General features: G+C 37.9%; 4 protein-coding genes across 6 annotated transcripts in view; 2 read left to right on the top strand and 2 right to left on the bottom strand.

The window, feature by feature from the left end:
* The first annotated feature begins 41 nt into the window (after window positions 1-41).
* LOC308397192 (protein yippee-like 5) lies at window positions 42-3,713 on the top strand. The gene is made up of 3 exons (XM_080883002.1): window positions 42-203; window positions 1,352-1,505; window positions 2,538-3,713. Exons 2-3 carry the CDS (start codon window positions 1,365-1,367, stop codon window positions 2,757-2,759), a joined length of 363 nt encoding a protein of 120 aa, XP_080739128.1. The 5' UTR covers window positions 42-203; window positions 1,352-1,364; the 3' UTR covers window positions 2,760-3,713.
* A 1,290-nt stretch (window positions 3,714-5,003) lies between these two features.
* Window positions 5,004-11,871, top strand: slc35a1 (solute carrier family 35 member A1). Its single transcript, XM_080882696.1, has 8 exons — window positions 5,004-5,203; window positions 5,446-5,626; window positions 7,823-7,982; window positions 8,458-8,610; window positions 8,767-8,833; window positions 9,041-9,217; window positions 9,303-9,437; window positions 10,012-11,871. Exons 1-8 carry the CDS (start codon window positions 5,179-5,181, stop codon window positions 10,143-10,145), a joined length of 1,032 nt encoding a protein of 343 aa, XP_080738822.1. The 5' UTR covers window positions 5,004-5,178; the 3' UTR covers window positions 10,146-11,871.
* On the bottom strand, window positions 10,276-20,920 carry rars2 (arginyl-tRNA synthetase 2, mitochondrial). Of its 3 annotated transcripts, none has more exons than XM_080882670.1 (20): window positions 20,762-20,920; window positions 20,566-20,639; window positions 20,357-20,459; window positions 19,767-19,850; window positions 19,553-19,653; window positions 18,918-18,973; window positions 18,471-18,554; window positions 18,282-18,358; window positions 17,944-18,102; window positions 17,708-17,814; window positions 16,664-16,759; window positions 16,419-16,479; window positions 15,778-15,854; window positions 15,139-15,263; window positions 13,224-13,291; window positions 12,584-12,693; window positions 12,288-12,383; window positions 12,130-12,204; window positions 11,955-12,018; window positions 10,276-10,967 (listed from the first exon to the last, which is right to left on the bottom strand). In XM_080882670.1, the coding sequence occupies exons 1-20, from the start codon at window positions 20,795-20,797 to the stop codon at window positions 10,881-10,883; spliced, it is 1,740 nt and encodes a 579-aa protein (XP_080738796.1). In that variant the 5' UTR covers window positions 20,798-20,920; the 3' UTR covers window positions 10,276-10,880. The 3 variants fall into 3 exon arrangements, with proteins under 3 accessions (XP_080738796.1, XP_080738797.1, XP_080738798.1); XM_080882671.1 differs by having other exon boundaries at window positions 13,251-13,291; XM_080882672.1 differs by lacking the exons at window positions 20,357-20,459; window positions 20,762-20,920 and having other exon boundaries at window positions 20,566-20,615.
* A 1,301-nt stretch (window positions 20,921-22,221) lies between these two features.
* The window catches only part of akirin2 (akirin 2), a 10,657-nt gene continuing 10,317 nt past the window's right edge, over window positions 22,222-22,561 (bottom strand). The window contains exon 5 of the mRNA XM_080883860.1: window positions 22,222-22,561. This exon is cut by the window's right edge and continues 289 nt beyond it. The gene's annotated coding sequence lies outside the window, so the exon portion shown is untranslated.

Genomic DNA, 22,561 nt, shown 5'->3' with positions numbered 1-22,561 from the left:
CCCCTGAACGGAAGCTGTCATATCATTCTTGGCAGCTTGGGTAAAAAAAACAGAAATCGCATCAAACGCTGCCCTCTGTGCTGAGTTTGACGGCAATAACAATAGAGGAAACGTGAAAATACTCGAATATAAAGACGACCCGGCGACTAAAAACAAGGGAAACGTCCGTAGTTTTTTGAGTTTTCTTCAGCTAACGCAACGAGGTGAGAAATTTGGAGCACACGTAACGGTTTTCTTTGGCCTATTGAGGTTATCCTTATTTAGCTATTGTTTGGGTGACTTTGGCATTACATTTGGCATCATATAGTTTTCCGAGAAGGTTTTTGGCATAAGTCCGCTTCAGCTGAATCTTTTGTTTATTATAAAAACTATCCTTTTTTTATAATTTACGATGTCGATGTTGAAACGTAGTTTGTATATGTTCCTAACCTTGTTATTGGCGAAGCTCTCGGCCTGATGATGCCTTTAAGGGGTCCCTTTAAAAACAGAAACCCCACTGTTTATTTTACAACAAGTACGGTACAAAATCATATTTATTTATTTATTTTAAAAGTAAGTGGTGAATATTTGTTTTTTGATTACTCTGTCTGGATACCCCCCCCCCCCCCCCCCCCTCAAATAAAAACAAGCTGTTTGAGTTCCCTTTTCTACCAATACACAAGCTAACAATCGAAAAGCACCTAAAGGAGCTAATCAACATATTTTCGAGTCTTTCAGATATTGTGTGGACTATCATAGTAGTGTGATACGATAAACTTTATGGAAGACCAGTTGTTGTTGTTTCATTTTCAAACATGGCCTCAGATTTCATTTGGGGGAAAAGAAGGATGAAAATAGGTGGGTTGCTCTGTTTTTGTTTTTTTCTATATGACGCGTATATTCCACAGCAATCATTATCTATGTCCAGTCATTGGAGTGTGACATTTTTCGATAAATCTGAGGTGGGTGAGCAAAAGGCCCACTGTGATTTCAGATGGAATGACTCAGCTGTTAATGTATAAAAGTACCAAATTGAAATGTATCTGGCAACTCCAACAAAGAGGAAGTTTTCTTGCACATAAAGATTTCTTTTTATATTTAAACCCCTCTGATTTATCTCTTTGTGATGTTAGTATTTCAATTATTTTTTTATTTGAAAGGACAGTGTTCATTCAGACAGTAAAATATTTTCTGTTATTTGTGGCCAATTTGACACATGGCTTTTTTGTCAGTTTCTTGCACATGAAACTTGAAAAGAAAATCAAAGAGTCTCACACTGTTCATCACTTTAAAACCCACTGTATGTGTGAGAGCAATCTAAAGAAAGATGTGAGAGGCATACTCCAACAGGGCTGTTTTCTTCACTATGAAGGCCAAGCTTCAAAATGGGGCGTATCTTCTTGGACCACATCGGTGGGACTCGCCTCTTCTCTTGTGCCAACTGTGACACCATCCTGACCAACCGAGCTGAGCTCATCTCCACCCGCTTCACCGGAGCCACTGGCCGGGCTTTCCTCTTCAACAAGGTACATCAGTTTCTCATGTGATGGACAACATTGATGTTATTTAGTTAAAATACTTTAACTTAAACAATAGAGTGATTGTTTAGTATATTTAATGCAGCTATGTAAATAATTACTTTCATATTAAGAAGTATTAGAAGAGTTAAAGTCTGTCAAAGTACATAGCGGTTAACTGAAATTAGGAAACTTTAAAGTCACCATATTTGTTTCCTTCTTTTTGGATTCCTTAAGCCCCTAAATGAGGGTGGCTGTGACTCAGGAGGTAGATGGTCATCCACTGGCCAGAAGGTTCAAACCCAGGTCGTCCAGTCTGCATGTTATCCTGCCCTAATTGCTGCTGATTCATGCATTGGACTGGTTGTGTTTGTTACAGTTAGAACAAAGCACTGTATGAAATTGTATATGAATGGGTGAATGTGGCTTGTAGTAAAATGTGCTTTGAGTCCTGTGTTAGGGTAGAAAAGCTCTATGTAAGCAGGCACAATTGGTTTGTGATTAGCTAAGGCACAGAGTCTGTGGTACATTACATAACAGATGGCATTTTTATGTTATTTCCATTAACAAAAAAAACAAACATATTTTATGCTTGAGTGAACAAAACTTATAAATATTATAGTCCAGATGATTTTCTTTCAGAAATGTTTTGCATGAAGGTAAAACCCAAAATACATATAACAGTTTCAAACCAAAATTGTTGTTATTGGATCAATCTTTGTTGATTATCTTTGAGATTTAAAGTTGGTGCAATTATTCAAGCTGTAGTTTGTTACAATTCTGGCTTCCAAACAAAACACTATAATCAAGATAAAATTATCACTGTCTTGTTTTTTAACAATTTTCTCACTTTGTCTTTCAGCTCATCCCTTTCTTTCATATTTGCTTTACTATAAAAGTCCAATTTCACTACTTTAATATTTTCTAATTTACTGAAACCAGTTACCTGGAATAAATCATGTTGAATAATTATGATCTCAGTATTGATCACTTTTGAAAAGCAATTATGCAGTACAGTGACGTGTGGTTGGTGTTCTCCAGGTTGTGAATCTGCAGCACAGCGAGGTGCAGGACAGAGTCATGCTGACGGGGAGGCACATGGTGCGTGATGTCAGCTGCAAGAACTGCAACAGCAAACTCGGTTGGATGTACGAATTCGCCACAGAGGAGAGCCAGCGCTACAAGGAGGGCCGCGTCATCCTGGAGAGGGCGCTGGTGAGGGAGAGCGAAGGCTTCGAGCACGTCCCGACCGACAATTCCTGAGTTCATTTATATTCATCTGTGGATACCAAAGCTTTCCCTCCAGCAGCAGCAGAACATGGACTTGCATTGATGGTGTTCCATTTCTCCCTACAGCTACACCAAAATATCACAGGCTGGGTGTTTGTGGGAACAACTGACAACAAGGTGTTAGATATTTTTCAATTCTGATGGGGATTATTCCTCAAAGGGCAAATAAAGTTGCTTTTCTTCCCATTTAAAAATCATCTTCATGTCCAATATGTGATGAGCAGGTGTAGCTGATGGTGGCTGCTGTCAGACGAAGAGACGTGGCTCCTGCAGCCTTACAGGAGGCTCAGATTTCTGTGTAAAGATAATGTGGTGAATCTTGAAAGCTGAGGCTGTCAATGGGTCTAATTTGCTTTAAGAGTGAGTTGTTAAACATTATACTGCAAAAGAATCATTTTCTACAAAGTGTTCAATGTGATGCTTTGCCCTATGGGCTCAGCTGTGCTAGAGAATTACCTTTAAAAGAGTTATTAGTTGATATAAAATGTTATAATTCAGGTTATTTTCATTCAGACAGGTTAGCAATTTAAGCCTGTCACTTAGTTTATTTTATCTATTAAATGACAAAAACAATATTGTGGGGTCTTTACCTTTCCATACCTCTTATTTGACTCTATAAATATAAATAAACCTAAATTCAGTAAAGTTGATTTGACATGTTCTACAGAGTTAGAAATGCCAATATTTCACTACATCACTACTAATCTATCCAGTTTATTTTCCTTTATTTAACAAAGCATGTTTTTGTTTCAGTATTTCAGACTTGTGATATGTTTATTTGCAAAACAATAAATGATTTCAAATATGCAGTTATTTAATTCTCTTTTTTATTGTGTGTGCATATCTAGATTTACATAATATGCCCAAATAATCACAATCTGGTTAGTTTTCTCTTCTTTTTTTAATGTGCTGAGTTTATTTGCCTTTTTAAACAATCATTTTATCATTAAATATTGTCATTACCAGTGGCTTAGACCTTGTGTTTATTACAATTTTGGCCAGTGAAAGCAGTTCTTGGTATGCTTTGTGACTGAATACTTTCTCATAAGTCAACGTAGACAAGCTAACCTGATATAAGTGAAATCAATCTGGAAAAAAAAGGGGGAAACAATTATGCATGCTTACTTGAAATGACTCTTCCTCAAATTTAATGATGTGCATTATAAATTCTTATTTGGCAGATGTTAATGATATTGTATATTTATATCTGCCACACAGTAAAATGAAGTATATTTACTGTCATGACCAAAGTATATTTTCCTAAACTGGTTACCTGTTAACCCCTATGCCACCGCATTTATAAAACAGAAAAATCCTAGATTATTTTTTGCTTTGTAGACTATCAGCTCAGTTTTGACATCGACTAAATCAAAGGAGACACATCGTTTAATATAAACTGGACAAACTGTTGTAAATATTGCATTAGACTGTTCAAATTTCTAGGTTTGAAAGCAGTCTAAACTGGTCTCATAGCTCAAATAAGGTAACATATTGAACTTTATATAGACATACCTGTTTGGTTGCATATCAGTCGTAATGGAAAACTCAAGGCACCAAAGTAAAATCCTACATACTATTCTCACTATACCACAGCTAACTACTAGGAACCTACAGGAAGTGTCGAGTTACCCTTCATTTCTTAATATTATGTTTCAAAAAAGCAAAATATGTTTCACTATACCGCCAATATTTTGCTTCAAAGAAACACAATGTGTCTTATAATTTTTAAAGTGCTCTTGAGCAATAGTTCTCCAGGCTTTCTGAAAGGCTTTCCAAAGTTTGTAACACTAATCTATTCAAGTAGATGAACCAGTGTTACGTCTACACATAACAGGAAATAAATATTTTTTAAACTGTATCTTTAGGCACTGCTAGGGGATCTTTACAGAATAAAGAACAAAGGGCAAGGAAGAGCGTTTAATGTACCTCAGGAAGTCTAGAGAACTAATCCCGAAGCTTAGAAAAACTTAGAAAAAAGCAAAAGAAAAATAACGCTTGCTCAATAAGGGGGGTCACGTGATGCTCTTTTATTTATTTATTTATTTATTTATTTATTTATTTATGTTCTTTTTAATAATACTCATTTGTTTCAATCATTTTTACCTTATTGAGCAATTGCCTTTATTCTATTGAGCAATATTGTTATGGTTTGTGTTTAACAGTTTGACGTCAATGTGTAGAAAACAAACGCACCATTTGTAAACTCGATTTACGCTGCATTCTGGGTAATACGGAACGAATGACTACACACAGGAGCTGGGAATAAGATAGAAAACGGGTTTCACGTGCTGCGAGAGGCATTCCCCTACTGACTGCAGGCTTGCAATACGCGTTGTTTTGATGACATGTAACATAAACGGCATTATTACTTCTCCATTCACTCGGACGGTAGATGAACGAAGCAACTATGGCCAAAGGTGAGTTTACTTGTTAACACAAGCTAGCACAACTGGTTAATGTTAGCTGTAAGACCCCGTTAGAGCGACAAAAACATTAGGTAGCAAAACATTAAAATGCAAAACCGAACAGTTTACAGATAAACTGTCATAACCGCGTCGTTTCTGCTCTTAAAGTAATTATTAAAGCGGTCGCTAATGTAGCTTTATACCATTTTGTGCCACGAGCGGTAGCTAATATTTTCTCCCCTTTCTCTCCTCAGAAAATGTGAGCGTGATCTTCAAAGTGTACTGTCTCACGGTGATGACACTGGTGGCAGCGACCTACACAGTGGCACTGCGGTACACCAGGACCATTTCAACAGAGGAGCTGTATTTCTCCACAACTGCAGTGTGCATCGCCGAGGTCATTAAGTTAGTGCTGAGCTTGGGGATGCTCACAAAGTAAGTGTTTGAAGCGCTACCCGCTATTTCCTTAGTGACCACAGAATGTAAGGTATGGGATTAAGAAACCCACATGACTGGCCAATGCGGGTTTGGACTCCGCTTTCCCTTCAGAACCGTCTTTATTCTTCACGGCATTGATTCAACAAGTTACTGGAAACATACCTCGGACATTTTAGTCCGTGTTGACATGATAGGATCACGCAGTTGCTGCAGATTTTTCGGCTGCACATCACATTTCAAAGTTGCTCTATTGGATTGAAAGCCGGTGACTGTGGAAGTCATTTAATTGCAGTGAGTTCATTGTCATGCTCAAGAATTCCGTTTGAGACGATTTGAGCTTTATGACATGCTGTTGGAAGCAACTTTCAGAAGATGTGTTCAGTGTGGTCATAACGTAGTGGGCACGGTTGGCAATAACGTTCAGATAGGCTGTGCTGATGCTAAGGGGTCCAATATCCTCAGTCTAAGCAGGATATATCCAGGCTTTCATGTTGTTTATGCCAAATTCTGGCTATCTCAGATTCATAACAGGAAACATTTTTCCTTGTGTGTGTGTGTGCGCGCGCGCGCTTCGAGGTTCAAAATCTTGTGTGTTCAGAGACACCTTTTCCAAACTTTGGCTCTAATGAATAGGTATTTAAGTTAATGTCTCTTTCCTGTAAGCTTGAGGTAGTCTGGCCATTTTTCTCTGACATGTGACTTCAAACAAGGCATTTTCGTTGATTTTTTCTTTTTCTTTTTTGAGGTATTCTCTGTAAATACAAGAGATAATTGTGCATGGAAATCCCTTCAGATGAACCGTTTCTGAAATACTCAGACTAGCCCGTCTGGCACCAACCGCCATGCCATGTTGAGAGTCAAGTAAATCACCATTCCTCATTCCTCAGTTTAAAGTTGAGTAGATTGGCTTAGTTGTGTTTTCCAAATGCACTTGTTGCCAAGCAGTTTAATTACCTAATAAAGTAATCAGCGTGTGTGTGTGTGTGTGTGTGTGTGTGTGTGTGTGTGTGTGTGTGTGTGTGTGTGTGTGTGTGTGTGTACATAAAAATGTTTCTCTATAAATCTTTATATTAATAAATTGAGGTTGCCTAGATTGAAATTTCATTTGATAAATAAGCCAATAGATTTTGTCTAGAAGATATAATAGATGATGCTTAGCTTCATTAAGAATATGTGTGTGCTTTTACCTAAAGATAATCTTCTTTGCCACTCATTTTCCGAGTAAATCGATTTATAGTTTGGTGTATAACATTTCCTTTAAACTTGTACCTTTTCAGCTCATTTAAGCCCAGTATTTTGCCTTTATAATTTTCCATTTCATTTTGTCATTTTATATTCATTTTGTCAGATTGATGCCAAATAATAAACTAAAGGCTGCCAAGAAAAAGAAGAGCAGAAATTTCTCACAAGTGACAAGTTGTAAAGAGACAGCAAAGAAGACTTTAATAATAGAAAAACATCTTTAGACACATTGTAGTTCAATCTGTAACTTTATTTACAGAGCTCAGGCTCAGCATATCCAGACTTTCTTTGGCTCAACAAAACCAGTCAAAGAGAAGCAGAGTGGTTATTAATGGTCTTTGCTTCATTTTCTTTTTCTATACCTAACTTTTTCCACACAAAATAGATCAATGTCAGTCAGAATTTGTCAGAGAAACACAATATTGAGATTTATTTTTAATAAGGCTATAAAAAAAAATATGGAAATTATATTCGTTTTGTCCAAATGAGAGTGCAAGTAATTTGCACTACAAATAAACTGATCCGTCTTCTATAAGCTGCAATTCCAGCACTGTAACACATGACTGTGTATAAATTCCTGTTGCGTGCTTTCGTTTGTCAGTGCCAATAAAATGCACCTCAGTAACTTATTACGTATAAACTGGATTTCTTCAAGAGAAATTCCAAAGAGTAATTGGAGGTGATTCTGAAAAGAAAATATGTGCCATTTCCAGTCTGAACCTAACTGCAGATTGTCTTTGTCATAAGTTGTCGTGCCATTGTAGCCACACAAATGGAGACACACCTTCACCACATACTAAGAGACTTGTTAATCTTGTTTCATGAATAAACCCCTCAGACAAAACAAACATATCATGTCATGCAGAACATACAAATAACAATGGTTTGATCATTTACCAAAAATTTCTTCTTCGTCCATTCATCTGTTGTTTTTCACTTTTCCTCTCCCAGGGAAACGGCAAGTCTCATCAAACTAAAAGCCACCTTACAGGAACACATCTTCTGCAGCCCTAAAGAACTGCTAAAACTCAGCGTGCCTTCGGTGGTGTATGCAGTTCAGAATAATATGGCTTTCATCGCCCTGAGTAATCTGGATGTAGCAGTTTATCAGGTATTATGTGAATCTGGGTTTGACGTGTGGCTCTTGTGGAGACAGTCCACGTCATCATTTACACAGGTCTTGTTACACGCATTTAATTATATCAGTAGCAACTAAATTCTATAGATAACTGCTTGATAAAGTTTCCTTTTTGTTTTATATTTTTTAAGTACTTGGTATATTTTGGATCCAAGAAGTTTGATATCCTCCTTATGTCAAGTGGGACTTTCCCCTTATAGTCAAAGGGTTTGTTGCACAAGTATTTGTGGCAAAATGAAGCTCAGTTTATGTGCAGTTTATACCTCAGAAAGCGTTCAGTAAATTGCATTTTTGACACATTTTTGAGAGAGATTTGTAGGCAGTGAATTTAAGATCACTTTGGCTTTTGCTTTTCAGGCTGAAATGCTAATAGTGTACAACATATTTAGGGAAACAAATTCTACATCTATGTGTGAAGTTATAATATTTAGTTCAAAATCCTTTTTAGGTCACCTATCAGCTGAAGATCCCGTGCACAGCCTTGTGTACAGTGCTCATGCTGAACCGCTCTCTCAACCGGCTGCAATGGTTTTCCGTCTTTATGCTCTGTGGAGGCGTTACACTGGTTCAGTGGAAACCTGCGGAGGCCACTAAAGTTCAGGTGGGGCGGCATGTTACACTATCCTGGTTACTCAGTAAACCACTCTTAATTTCCTGTGATACCACTAGCAGTAAATTAACATTCATTTTAAAAATCTCTTTAATTTACAAGCTGTATCATCTGTTCTGTAGTTCATCATTGATCCTTTTTTCACAGATTGAACAGAATCCTGTTATTGGGTTCATTGCCATTGCAGTTGCTGTCCTTTGCTCTGGTTTTGCAGGTAAGACCAGTGCTGATGATTTGACTTTCAGTATTGGCTTAACTGTCAAGTAAAATCCAGAAATACGTTTGGCAACTAAGAAAACGCCAACAAAACCCACGATCTGCACACATGCCTGATGATATTTTCTCTAAAGTAGATGGATTTTACTTTTACCGCTGCTGTACTTTGAACGTTTGAATCTGACAGTCTGGTATTTACTTTAAGGTGTGTACTTTGAGAAAGTGTTGAAGAGCTCAGAGACATCCCTGTGGGTGAGAAACATTCAGATGTACCTGTCCGGCATAGTGATCACCTTGATCGGTGTTTACATGACTGATGGAGAGAGGGTCATGGAGAAAGGATTCTTCTTTGGTTACACACCTTGGGTGTTCTTTGTAGTATGTAAGTATGACATCTTGAGGAAGAAGTACCTTTCTTTTACTTTCCTTGTACCTTTTGTCTGACTCTGCTCTGCTTGTGCTTTCAGTCTTGGCCAGTGTAGGTGGCCTGTACACATCAGTGGTAGTGAAGTACACTGATAACATCATGAAAGGCTTTTCTGCTGCAGCTGCAATTGTCCTCTCAATGGTGGCATCTGTAATCTTGTTTGGACTACAAATAAGTAAGTTTCTCATAACCACAGTTTGAATCCAGCCAATTCATTAAGTAAGAGTATATTGTGGTTAATGATTTTTGTTCTTTTATTTGAACTGTAAACCTCTCTAGTACTTGATAAAGTAGTGGGTCAAATATAGAGTAGATCACTCTTGGAATCAGATATTAAATATATAAACACAAATTTTTACTAATGGTCAAAATCGTTTTGCTTCGTCCCTCTTTTATCTGTGTAAAACATCCAGTAACACTTTGCAGATCCCACAGTCTCCTGTAACTTTCTAGAAAAGTTTTGAAAAGTAGCTTAAAGCCTCAATTATACTCTATTATTGACATTAACAGCTTAAAACACTGTGCACAGCAGCTTAGATTCACATAATTAAAAATATTGGCAACAGTCAGTGCTACCTTTCAGCCTCCCTGCATGTTTTCTTTCCATTTTGAAACTAACAGAAGGTTTGACTATGTTTTTATATGAAATGATTTGGTATACACCGGCTTTCATTAAAACCATTAATCTTCCTTTTTTATTTTTTTTTAATAATGGAAATGTCATTTTGCTTTTTTACCCTCCTGTGCAGCTATGACGTTTGCCTCTGGAGCATTCTTTGTCTGCATTTCCATATACCTGTATGGACTTCCAAAGCAAGACACATCCAGATTAACCTGGAAGGATACAAATTTAGAAGACAAACAGAAACTAATTTCTGTGTGAGGTGCTGACTGACATCAGACATTTCTATGCTGGACCAGGATGAAGGAAGCCTTTCCTCATTTGAGGTTAGAGTTGGATCTGCTTTGTGTCGACATCATCAGATGGAACCGTGAACTGAGTCTCTGAATACTTTGAAGAATCTTAGTGGGTTTTTTGTTTTTATAAAAAGGGGGTGGGGGAGTTTGGGTTTTTTGTAGTTTTTTTTTGGAAACTGCTTATAGCTAGCTACCAGTAAGCTCGCGAATCTATACCCTAACCGGTGAATTCTTGGAATTGGAATCCAATCTTCAGCCACAATAAGTAGCATAAGGGGTTTACTATTATGCTCCCTGTGTGTTTTGTTTTTTTAAATTGGGAGTACTATATTGTCTTTATTTTATTTAATAATCCAGTGTTAATAATTGGTCTTTAAACTGTGCAATACGAGTGACTTAACTCCAAATCACTTAGTCCTTACTCTGAATGTGCCCAAATCACAGACTGCATGCATAATCCACCTCCCCCATCTTGTTTTCTAATATTTTTTTTGTTTGTTTTAATCACTTCAGTGTTGTCTCGTAATGAAGGTAATTGTACAGTTTTTATTAGCAGAGAAGTGTTTTTCTGAATACAGACTAGACCCAATCCTACAGACTAGCATAATTTTATTTTGACAATATAAGGCTCTGTTTTTAGAATACAAATCAACAATAGTTGCAGCACTGAAAAGAACACTGACACACACCGATGTGGTTTTTACATTTTGTTTACTGGTGTGATGCCCAGGATTCTCATCCCGTTGGCCAGGACTGAGCATGCTCCGCTGAACAGTCGTAACCTTGCCTGTGGATATGAGGAGAATGAAGCAGTTTTCAGGTTGCAAAACTGTTGTTAGCAATGCCCTTACATATGTAGTGACAGATGTAACAGTGACTGCAAATACAATCAGTTCTCGCAGGGAAACAAAGAGATCAGTATAGCATATTTTAAAGACTCATGTAGTGATTCACATATTTGACCGGCTACCAAAAGATGGGGATCATTTGGTTATCAGTCAAATATGTGAATGAGTTGGACTCTAGAGAGAAGACATCAGGAAGGGTATTTAAAAAAAAAAAAAAAAAAAAGCCAAAATATGTGAAGCTACTGTGTTGATCCCTTGATAATAAGGTAGCTTTTTACACTTTAACATTTGTCAGGCTTACAATTGCACTGACAAACCTAAGTATCTACCACTGATATTAGTATAGACCATCTATGTTTTCATTATGCTGATATCTGTAAGCAGTGCTCCTACTATTAAACAGAAATTCTATTGGCTGACCAATGTTTTCTACAAGCAAACACAATGTTTGATTAGTCAAAGAAGAGTCCCGTGAGGGGTAAGGCATCTTTAACTTTGTCCAAATTTCATCTTTGAACCCCACTAATAAGCACTTCTGTTATTCATTTTCATGTAATTTTCTTGGTATAAATCTCTTGGGTATTCTTGCCAGAATGTAGCTATAATTAATTTTCTAGACCTTTTAAAATCTTGAAAAATTTCCAAAACAGTCAAATCAGACAGTAAATGCCCCTCAACCTGTCACCTCCTCAGTACAAAGCTTGTGGTGCATGTGACTGTGCTAATTTGGCAGTTTCAGACAATGTCCCAGCCAGTTTCTCTTAATATGTTCATGTGTGAGAAGAACAGGTTGTTGCATAAGAACTTATAGAACCATGCATTAAAAGGCTATACAAAAATCAACTCCATTGTGGCTGTTCAATGTAGTATTTTTGGCAGGTTTAAGAGGAAAAACAGAAGTTTGCTTAACTCTGTTTTCTTTGTACCTGTGCAACAGCCTCAGGGCTTCCTTTTACCGGCAGCTCTCTGTGCGCTGAAGCAATCAGGTGGCTGGAAGACACGAAAGAGAGTAAGGACACACCTCTGTACATATTTACTACTAATGTTAACTTATGACTGTAAGGGCTTGCCAAGTAGCACGACTGGCATCCTGTCCCTTACCACAGCTTCAGCAAGAAGTTGACAAGGTGCTTAGGTTGCAGATCCTGAGCTGACTGGTACAATACCTCGTCATAACTGCAAATAAAGAAGGGACAGTTTTGTAAACGTAGAACAAATATTGACATTGACAAATGAACAGATGTTCAGAAAGTGCTTGCCGAAGGAGGTGCTGTAGGATGGCAGTACACGTCTGCTCAGATAGAAGAGATGGGTCGAAGGCAACTGCCTCTACACCTTTGTTTGTCTGCTTTAAACTGTAATAACAGGATTATATGTGAATCACATGACAAATATCCTGTTGACCTTTTGGAATTAAGGATGTCAGACATGCATCTAAAGTGTTAAGTCTTTCAAATGTTTCTCTGTTATTTCTCAATTTCCAAAATAAATGACTGAATAGATTAATGGATAGAGGATCCAAAATGAAAACGTATCAATACTAGAAATCTCAGACCTGCAGAGTCGAGCATGTGTGTACTGAAGGAAGACACCAGTGTCACCCTGAGCCTGCAGCATCCGGTCCCAGTTAAACTTATAGTCTGACTGCAGGGGGCCTTTGAAGTCCTAAAACAGAGTTTTCAGGCACGTTAACGCCTACTTGCAAAGTGCACAGAGAGGAGGAAAGGTGTGAGAAAGGTAATGCATCAACAGGACTTTACTGCTTAACTGATGGGTTTTGGCTTGTGATAGGCCCGATGAAGGCCAGAAACTAAGAAAAAAAAAATGTTGCTTTAATGCTAAAACTCCTGAAAGGAGGAGTCACCGCATCATCACTAAGACCGAGAAATGAAGCAGCCAGTGGTGGAATATTATACTTGACAGTGTAATAATCTTGTTTATTTTCTTTTGTACTATTGAAACAAAGTCTTAATTATTTAACAAATATGTGATTTACATTATTCTTTTAGATCTTTATGACCACTAATTTTGAACATTTAGCAAACTTAGAATATCAGTTAATGGCCAATATGTTATTATCGGTCTGACTTAAAGACCTGAAACTCCCAATCATAACATTAATCACACACACAGATCAATGAATGAAGCTGCTGGTTGCTGAATACTAGCAGTATTATTAAATAAAAATACTAAACCTGGATTATTAGGGCACTGATTCCTACTTTCTCTGCAGTGTCCTCTGGGTTTTCCAATTCCTTTGTTGCTGTGGAAAGATTTAAATTTAGTCAGTGACACAACAAAACAGCCCTTGTTCTGACATGTGCCAATCCCACAGTAATCATGGAATAAGTAAGTGTTGAGTCAACGATAAGAATGTGTCTCAGTTCAATAATATGTCACAATACATACCAGTCTTTGTACTTTTTTAAGGAGGCATTTTTCTAAAGGCCTTAACCATCTACAAGTAGTTTCAGCTCTTATCAACTCTGACCACCCCTTTTTTGGCATGTGTAGTTCATTGTGGGAGAAAAATGTGCTTAGCTGCTTACAGGAGGATAGATTTCAGACTAGGGATGGGTATCGAAAACCGGTTCTTGTTGAGAACCGGTTCCCACTGTTTCAATTTCTTTTTTATTGTTTGCCATTGTTTGCCATTTTTGCAAACGATTCCCTTATCGATTCCAGTCGCCCCGAATGACGTCACCACGTTGCGTAGCGTCATTTACCTGGCAGGAGACACAGCGCGTAAGCGGCTTAAACGCTCAAAAATTTGTTTATAACTTTACGAGAACGGATGACAACAGGGCAACTTGCAATACTAAGTAGATATTTCATTTAAGGGAGGAAACACTACGAATATGCAAAAGCATTTGCTCACAAAACACGCGATGACCTTAAATCAATGTCGTGTTTTTAATTCCGCTCCGGACTCGTGAATCTCAACCCAGCAGCAGCGGTAACGTTTGCACGTCCTCTCCCGTTAATGCGGCAGGTAAATAATCAACTAACAGTGCATATTATGTTAGCGCGATCTGCCTTATTACAAAACCTGCCATTACTGTGCATTTAGGTGACCATGATGAGAGAGACAGAGTCTGGCTCAGATGCTGGCAGTTCTCGCTGCAGTCTACCAGTAGCGTCTCCTTTCAGGCCAGGATAGACGAATGTCACCGAGCAGGGACTAAGTTTGTGGTTAAAGGCTTGCACCCATTTGCCACAGCAGATGCCCCTATTTTGAGTGAATGTGTTTAATTGTCGGCAGGGACATTACTGGATATTCTTGTGTAATTGCTACAGAATAATTTATGTTATACTTTGTTATTGCTACAGAAGAGTATTTATTTTATTATTTTACATTTACAATTTTTTCCCCCGGGGACCTTGTGACACCCCATGGAAGAGCTATAGGCTGTGGATCTCTTAAGGATCTCTTAAGATCTCACTGTTGGGTTTGTAAGGCCATGCTACTCCTAAATTTTTATCTTGTTCAAAGAGAAGATATAAAACAAAGTTCTAAGCTATTCGACCTTTGTGTTCTCCTTTAAAAAAAAAAAAAAAAAAAAATCGATAAAGAATCGAATCGTTAAACAGAATCGAAAATGGAATCTGAATCGTGAAAATCTTATCAATACCCATCCCTGCTCATCACATAAAAATGTAAATCAAGCTCATTTTAGAGAAGAGCGCCATCTTCTTGTTGCAAAATGCAATTGACAACAATTACAGATAAAAGCAAAACTCCTGCACACCAGTCGATTGAGGACTGAAGTGCTGATTTTGTTTTTAAAGGCACATAACGTCTTGATGCATTCTCAATCATCCAGGTAAGTAAATCTCCAAAAGTTGATTCTTTTCATCTGGGCGTAGCGTTTTCAGTGGGAGAAACGTTTCGTCACTCATCCAAGTTTATAAGACTGGGGAAACCTGCAGTCAGCTGAGACTGAAGAAGTCACTTGAATGAGTGACGAAACGTTTCTCCCACTGAAAACACTTTGCCCAGATGAAAAGAATCAACTTTTGGAGAAAGGCACATAACAGTACTTAAAGGACACATAAGTATTTATTTACTCTTTTACTGTTATATAACTGCCTAATGTGTGATAGGCTTACTGTTTGATTGGCTCATGTTGTTGAGCATCCTGGCCCGAGCCTCGTCCAGCACGTCCTCCAGAAACACCACCTCACCGGCCCTGGTCTTCATGCCCTGCACCAGACCAAAGGACACGTGCCGACACCTAAAATCATGTTTTTAATACTATTAGAAGCACTCATTTTAAGCACTTTATAAACTCATGATATGCATGTACATTCACAAATGTATCCTATTATTTTTTTCTAAGTGTAACTTTAAAAGAAAAAAAGCAATAACTACAAGTGGCAGAAAATTTAAGTGAAATGTGGAATAGAAGCCTGAAGTTGGCTTAAATATTAAGGCCAACACAAAGTTGCCAGCACCATCACACAGACATCATGAGACAGCAGAATTTCATTCTGTTTCTAATTACAACAGCTGCCTGTTTTGGGTGGGAGGAGTAAAGTAATGCTGAATCTATCTTCATTGAATTACAAGAGAGACCGTGGAAATCCTGTAATTACTGAGCCGAGGTTTACTGTCATTCCAGCCTTAAATGCATCTTTAATTTCAAGTCTTTCATAAACATAATGTGCAAAAATACGATTGAGAGCTGACATTAATTAGTTTTCATTAAACCGGTGCATTATGGGTGAATTTATGTAATGCTACATTACCCATCTGCCCAAGAGTGACCCATCGCAAGCAAGATCTGGAATAACTGGGAGAAGTGATTCTCTTGACTTTTATCTGTCTAGAAAAAGAAACATTTCAAATGTCAAGTTATTGAGTTACAATTTTGAGATAACTCCAAGCTTCCATAGAAAAGTCCTGCTAGTGTTTCTAATACAATATTTCATATTAAGTCTTATAAAGACTTTTTTTTTCAGTTTAAATACTGAATTAAATACAAAATATGAATATCATACAGACTAACCATAAACAGTTAATCTGCCAGTTGCTGTTCTCGATTATTTACTACTTGTTTTGAGAAAATTACCAGAAAATTATTATTTATTTATTTTTCATTAAAACGAAAGTCCAGGTGTATTTCTCAATACATTTCTTCTGCTTTTTTAAAAAAGCAAATTAGACAAAGATTGCTTGGCTATAAGTTACTTAAATGACCAGTTGTGAAAGTAGTTTATTTTTCTGCTCCGTTTTCAGCTCAAAAAAATTAACGGCAAAAAACAAAAATTATAATGCAGAAAATAAACTGGGCTCCATTCAATTTCAGTCATTCAATTTCTACTATCTATTCCTCGTCTGTTATTGGCATAAAGCAGCAGGCAAAAAAAGAGAGCTTGGGTGTGCTTACCACATAAATCATCTCATCAAAACTGTACTTTTCCTTTCGGTTAATGGCTGCAGCGATATCTCTAAAACAGAAAATACAAAATAAGTGCTTATGGCGTCAAATCAGAGGGAGAGACATCATTTACCAGGTGCACTCGATTTTTCAGAGTAAAGCAGCTAACAATTTCAGTGGGCTCACATAAACTTAAATCCCAAGGACTAAAAGCTTTCACCATTTTGTACCGATCGCAATTCTTGCTAACTAACCTGGTGATGTAGAGAGTCGTACCATCGCTGCGGAGCACTGTGCAGACGTTGGTCATGTCTCTATTGGGGGAAAGATCCACCACACCAGTGCCCTTCCTGTCAACAGAAAAAAAAAATCATTATGTCCAGAAGACATAGGGTCAGGCTCAGCTGTTGAATCTATGCATATTTTACTGTATTTCATTTTTAAGCTACTAAGCACTGAATCCCTACACTCCTCCTGTGAGTTCACGGGAGGGCAGACCCAAGTAGCTTCCAAACCCTCTGCCTTGAGCCGGTACCCTGGGCCTGATTCTAGGTTGTGATGCGGGTGATCCTGTACAGGAAAGGGTAAACTGGACCTTTGATCTTTTTTTTAAGTCAACATAGTGTGTTGTAAAAAAACACTTCAACTGGCTCCTGCACAGTAAAATGAGCCAGTTGAAGTGTTTTGGTTATCTGATAGAGCTGGAAAAGGTGTATGGGGTGAGAGAAGTCTGGGCTTAGGTAAATATTTTAACAATATCATTATACAAGGGGTGGCATGTAGCAATAAACTGGTAGATAACTATGTGAATCTGTATTTCCTTTCAAATTTAATCTCTCTGCCTTCCAGCTTAACTGTTTTGGTTCAGCCGTTGCTCTCGTTTTTCAAAGTAAAGCTCTAAAAACCAACAGGACACAACCTGCTGAGCACCAAAGAGCTGGCAGACACAGGTGAGCACAGAGGAGAATGTATTAGCCAAAGAGCCAGATATTTCCCTGTAGAGCTGAACGAGATCAAAAACAGAGCTATAAAAAGTTCTGTGACATCTCCAAATGGCTCCAAAATGAATGACTGATGCATCGGGGATCGACGACACCTTCACAATTAAATATATGTTATTCGCAGTTTAAAGCCTTGCTTAAAGATGGACACACTTTTTGCAAATAAACTTCCCCATCTGTTAAAATCTATTTGTATTCTGTTTGTAGGGAAGCTGAACTCTGACTAATCAGTGGCCTCTTAGCACATGTTTACTTGGTGTTAGACACACCAGTTACCAATCGAAGGTCGCCACATACTCAGATGTCTTCAGCAGGCCCCGGCTCTGCAGCTGCTGCACCACCTCCTGGGCCTGATCCTGGTGAAAGGACTCCCCGCTGTAAACGTCGAAGTGGACCCCCAACCGCTGGAGAGATTTTAAATCAATCTCAGTCGTGCTCCATGGCAGTCAACTGTTAAACATTTTTATTTCTCATTTCAAGTTTCTATCTTTAGAGACTCAAGCTGTTACCAAGATGCCTGGCAGCTTTCTAACCTCATAAATGTCCTGATACTCCTTCACTGTGATGTCTCTGAACTGCTGCCATAAGGAGACAACATGGCTCTCGTGCTGCTCCAGCTGTCTAAAGAAGTCTCTGGCAGCCTGTTTCATATCCTCATTGTTCTCTGCTTCTTTGTTTACTCGAACATAAACCTGAAAAGCAAAAAAAACAAACACTGGTGCTGTTTAAAAATGCCTTTTTAAACAGCATTTAGAATATAACACTAAAACAACATCTTCTAAACATGCAACTGAGGCTCATTCAGTGCTTAAATATAAATTTGAGAGTCAGAGAGCATCTATTGGGTCTTTCTCCAAACATCCAAACTCACTTCGAACAAATGCTGTAAGGGATTCTGTTTTAATTTTTCCGGACTTCCAAATTGCCCAAATCCAGCTCCCAGCAAACCTGAAATCCAAGACAGGTTACTTGTCCTTGACGTTTTAATAAACAAACAAACAAACAAACAAACAAACAAAAAATAATCCCTCACTGTGGAGTAATTTTCTGACCAACTCACCAAACTGCATCCCCCAGTCTCCAAGGTAGTTCATTCGAATGACATCATTTCCAAGTGACTGTTTAAGGTTAGCAATGAAGTTACCTGAAGATAGAGTTTATATTTTTTTTTTTACACTTGCTGAAAAACTATTTGCTATTTAAGAATTTGAAAATCTAGTAATGACACATCGGGTCTTAATTTTCTTCTTCAAGCTAACAATATAAATATTTTGAAGATTTCCTGATAATTAAAAAGGTAAAACTGTGCGGACTCACGGTTAAAAAAAAAACGAAACTTGTTGCTCAAGATGACAAAATAAAAATCATTTTAAACCCTTTTGTGCACATTTTTGTAATCAGTAATAAGTTCATTGGTAAGGCTCGATTTAATATGTAGCTCACATGCATTTCAGTTAATAATAATAATTGTACTATTATTATTATTATCAGTTTAGTTTATACTCACCAATTATTGTGGACCGCAAGTGTCCAGCATGGAATTTTTTGGCAATGTTTGGAGAGCTGTAAGCATATCAACATATCAACTCTGTCTGTTAAGTGGAAATGAATACACTCAATAGCTACATTAGCCACTTTTTCTTATTCCAAAGAACAAGGCGCTGGATACAATTCCTCAGGGAGTTTGGTCCATATTTAAGCAATGACATGACAGAGTTGTTAAAGATTTGTCAGCTGCACATCCACGTTGTTCTACCACATCCCAAATCTGCTTTATTAGATTGAGTTCAGTGACTGTGGAGGGCATTTCAGTGAACTCACTGTCATGTTCAAGAGACCAGTTTGAGATCATTTGAGCTTTGTGACAAGCTGTGTTATTATGCTGCCTCATTCTTACACTTAGGTTGAACTTCCATAGGTTGCCTTAGCCATGTTCACATGGCTAAATACACAAAGTTGTTGTAATGTGATTGGCTGATTAGATGTTTACACTAATGAGCAGTTGAACAGGCGTACCTAGTTACATAGTCAGGGTGTGTACGTTAAAATAAGGGGGAGACATACAGAATCCTTCCCCCGTTTTAACAAAGAGGCCGCATTTAAATTTATCGCCATATAAATAAAACTGAAAAACAAACTTACCTGTACTCCACTAACGTCGTTCCTGTCGTGAGAGTATTGAAAAGTTCACTATTTAACCCAAATTTATCATTCTCCCCATTTCCAAATGGCTCCAACAATTTCTGGAACAGATAAAGTGGAGAGGGACTGTGATCACAGCAGAAGCTGTGGAAGTTTTTTTGTTTCATTTTGTTTTGTTTGCTTAAGCTGTCACTGTGTGAGTGGAAACTCAAACCTGAGCAAGAAGCTTGCGATTAACTTTAAAGTTGATAATTCCACGTGCAGCTGAGATGTGTTCCACCACATTGTCCTGCTTCAACTGAAAGATAAAGTGTGAATTACCTACTAAAAACAAATTAAAGCTTCATCTAATGTATATGAGACAAACACAAACTAGAACTCATTGAATTGAGGAAGATTAATTGTATAATCTGTAGGAACAGATTATACAATTATATGACTGTCTTGCAATGTCCAACTGTCATAAACACATGGTTACGGTGCTTAAAGGAACTGATAAACTTGGATGCACATTAAGCTGAAAGACTGGCCTGTTTGGAACAATGAGGAATGAAATAGATCTCAAGCAGTGAGAGCTTCGGCTACAGGCAGCTCAGCCTGTCACAGTCTTACAGTTCATGTTACAGGTTAGGCTTCAGGTTAAACCAGTCTGCTTCTTTAACTTCTTTGTCTGGAGCAAACAATTTCTTTAAGGGCCTCACTTTAAGCCGCGGGTATTACCATGACCTCCACCAAAAATATATACATGCGGTGGAGTTACACGTGAAGAGGAATGGTGACTGTCTAAGGGTGGTTTAATCTCACCTGAGTGGCCAAGTTTTCTGTCTGCACCTGAATGTCTCCACTGGATGGTAAAATCCCACTGGCTCTCAGGGTTCCAATTAAAAGCCTGAAATCGGCTCCCTGCCTGAGGATCACAACTTTTTTTTAAAGTCTCTGACTAACAGGTGAGAGGACAAAACATACTTATAGCATCCTACAGGTTAGCAGTGAGCGACACAAACAGACTTAACTGTTTCTTCAGGACTGGAACTGCTGTCAGAGCTGGAATGAAAACATCCTCTGACTGCTGCAGCGCTCTACCCAGCTAGACATTAAAACACAACACCAGATAAACATTGTAAGTGTTCAATCACAGCCCTGCAGGGTCAAAACATGACAGCATTAGCACACAGGTTTGTGAAAATCTGAGACTCCCAGCCGCATTACCTTCTCCGCGATTTTTCTCCTGAAAAAGCAAGCCATGTTTTCTAAACACACGAACAAAACCTTAACTTAACCTTTATGCATAAATTAAAAAAAACCCTTGCAGGGTGCTTTCACATTGACACATTGCTGCTGCACTTCCGTATTACTGTTACTACTTCCGATTTCCTCGGCCAATCACAGGCTTCGCTTTAGAAAATAGCGTAAATAAAAGAAAGGGTTTGTTCGAATTTGTTCTAGGCTGCTCCCGGTCATATTATGGCATGGAGAGGAAAGGGCGGACAATAATATGACTGCGGTTAGTTTTATCATCGCCAGCCATCTTAAAACGAGGGAGCTGGTGAATTTAAAAATGACCAACAACGCTCCTGCGGAAAAAAAGTTTTATTATTATTAATTGTAGCTTTTTATTGACTACAAGAGACAAAAGTTCAAGTCCCTGGATAAAATCTGTGCACTTGAGCAAGTCCTAAAACAAGAGCCGTTGAATGGAGGAGCTTGAGTCAAGTGTTTTTCCCTGGTAACAGAGGGTCCAATTGGCTCGAGAACTCACGTGACTTCAGTTTCATATCGTTAAATGCAGCTTTAAAGCTTAGAAAAACCTTTTTTCCATAAGTAACGAGTCGAAAAAATATAAATCCTCACTAAAAAGATTGAGGGAAGGATTAAGTTATATTTGTACGGTTTCTCAAATTTATTGATAATCGAGATCTTTGGTGATTTTAAATGACCTTTAACAGGAGGTATGAAAGTTAGAAATATGGAGGAAAAATAGTCCCGCGGATTACTGGAAAGTTTGTGATCTATTCCAAATACCATCTCTGGACGGAGAAGTTGGGTAATTACATTTCTCCATTTTTCGAGTCTTCTCATCTTTGAATTACTGAGGAGATAACATCCGATCAATATCAGGGCTTCTGCGTGATTTTCAAAGTCAAAATTTATGCTTTTTTTCTGAACTTGATGCATATAAACAAGACCAATGTCAAATTGATGCGTTAAATTCAAGCATGGAATACCCCACCATAACTACTATATAAACATACAATGATTCAATAATCCCTGCATCGCAGTGATTTTACTTCTTTCATTACCAAATGTAATTTTCTTTTTACTTAAGCTTTCTGCTACTGTACTGCAAGATTTGCAATTTTTATGGCTCTTAGAATATAAGAGCCGAATTTTATTTAAAAAAAACAAAACTTTTCAGCTGAATATTGTCATTTTGTGTTTAGCGTTCACATTTATTATCCTAATGAATGTTATCGCCCCAAGCCTTAAATACATTTACAGAACGTATGAATGACTTGAGTGTGGTTGTGGCCTGGGAGATGAGCAACAACTACCCCCAAGTAACAAATCACAATGGCAAAGCCCATTACCAAGTGATAGTAAGAGTAAAAGGCTAGAAAACAAACAAACAAAGAACCCCCCACCCCCACAAACAACCGACAATCTAAACATTTGTGTAAAGACTTTTATTTGTTTGATTTTCTTGAATCAAAGCCCCTTTATACCTACAGCAAATAAAACCATGAAATTATGGTACAATGGACACACATCAAGCAAAAAAATAAAAATATACAGTGTATACAAGTGTAAAAGCAGTAATCACCAGTACAGTTTAAACTATGTTGAAACAAGCCAAGACAACTGTTCCTCAAGTCAGTCTGAAAGCTGCCTTCAGCCATTCCTTTTTTCAAAGAAGTACATACAGAAAAGCCGCGACAGTAACATCCTCTCTGTGGAACGACTCAATATGATAAAGAATAAAGTGAAATCAAAAGGTCAAATGAGTGGTGG

Source organism: Rhamphochromis sp. 'chilingali', assembly GCF_963969265.1.
Source record: "Rhamphochromis sp. 'chilingali' genome assembly, chromosome: 5".
NCBI classification, from domain to species: Eukaryota; Metazoa; Chordata; class Actinopteri; order Cichliformes; family Cichlidae; genus Rhamphochromis; species Rhamphochromis sp. 'chilingali'.
This window is presented reverse-complemented; position numbering and strand designations above follow the sequence as displayed.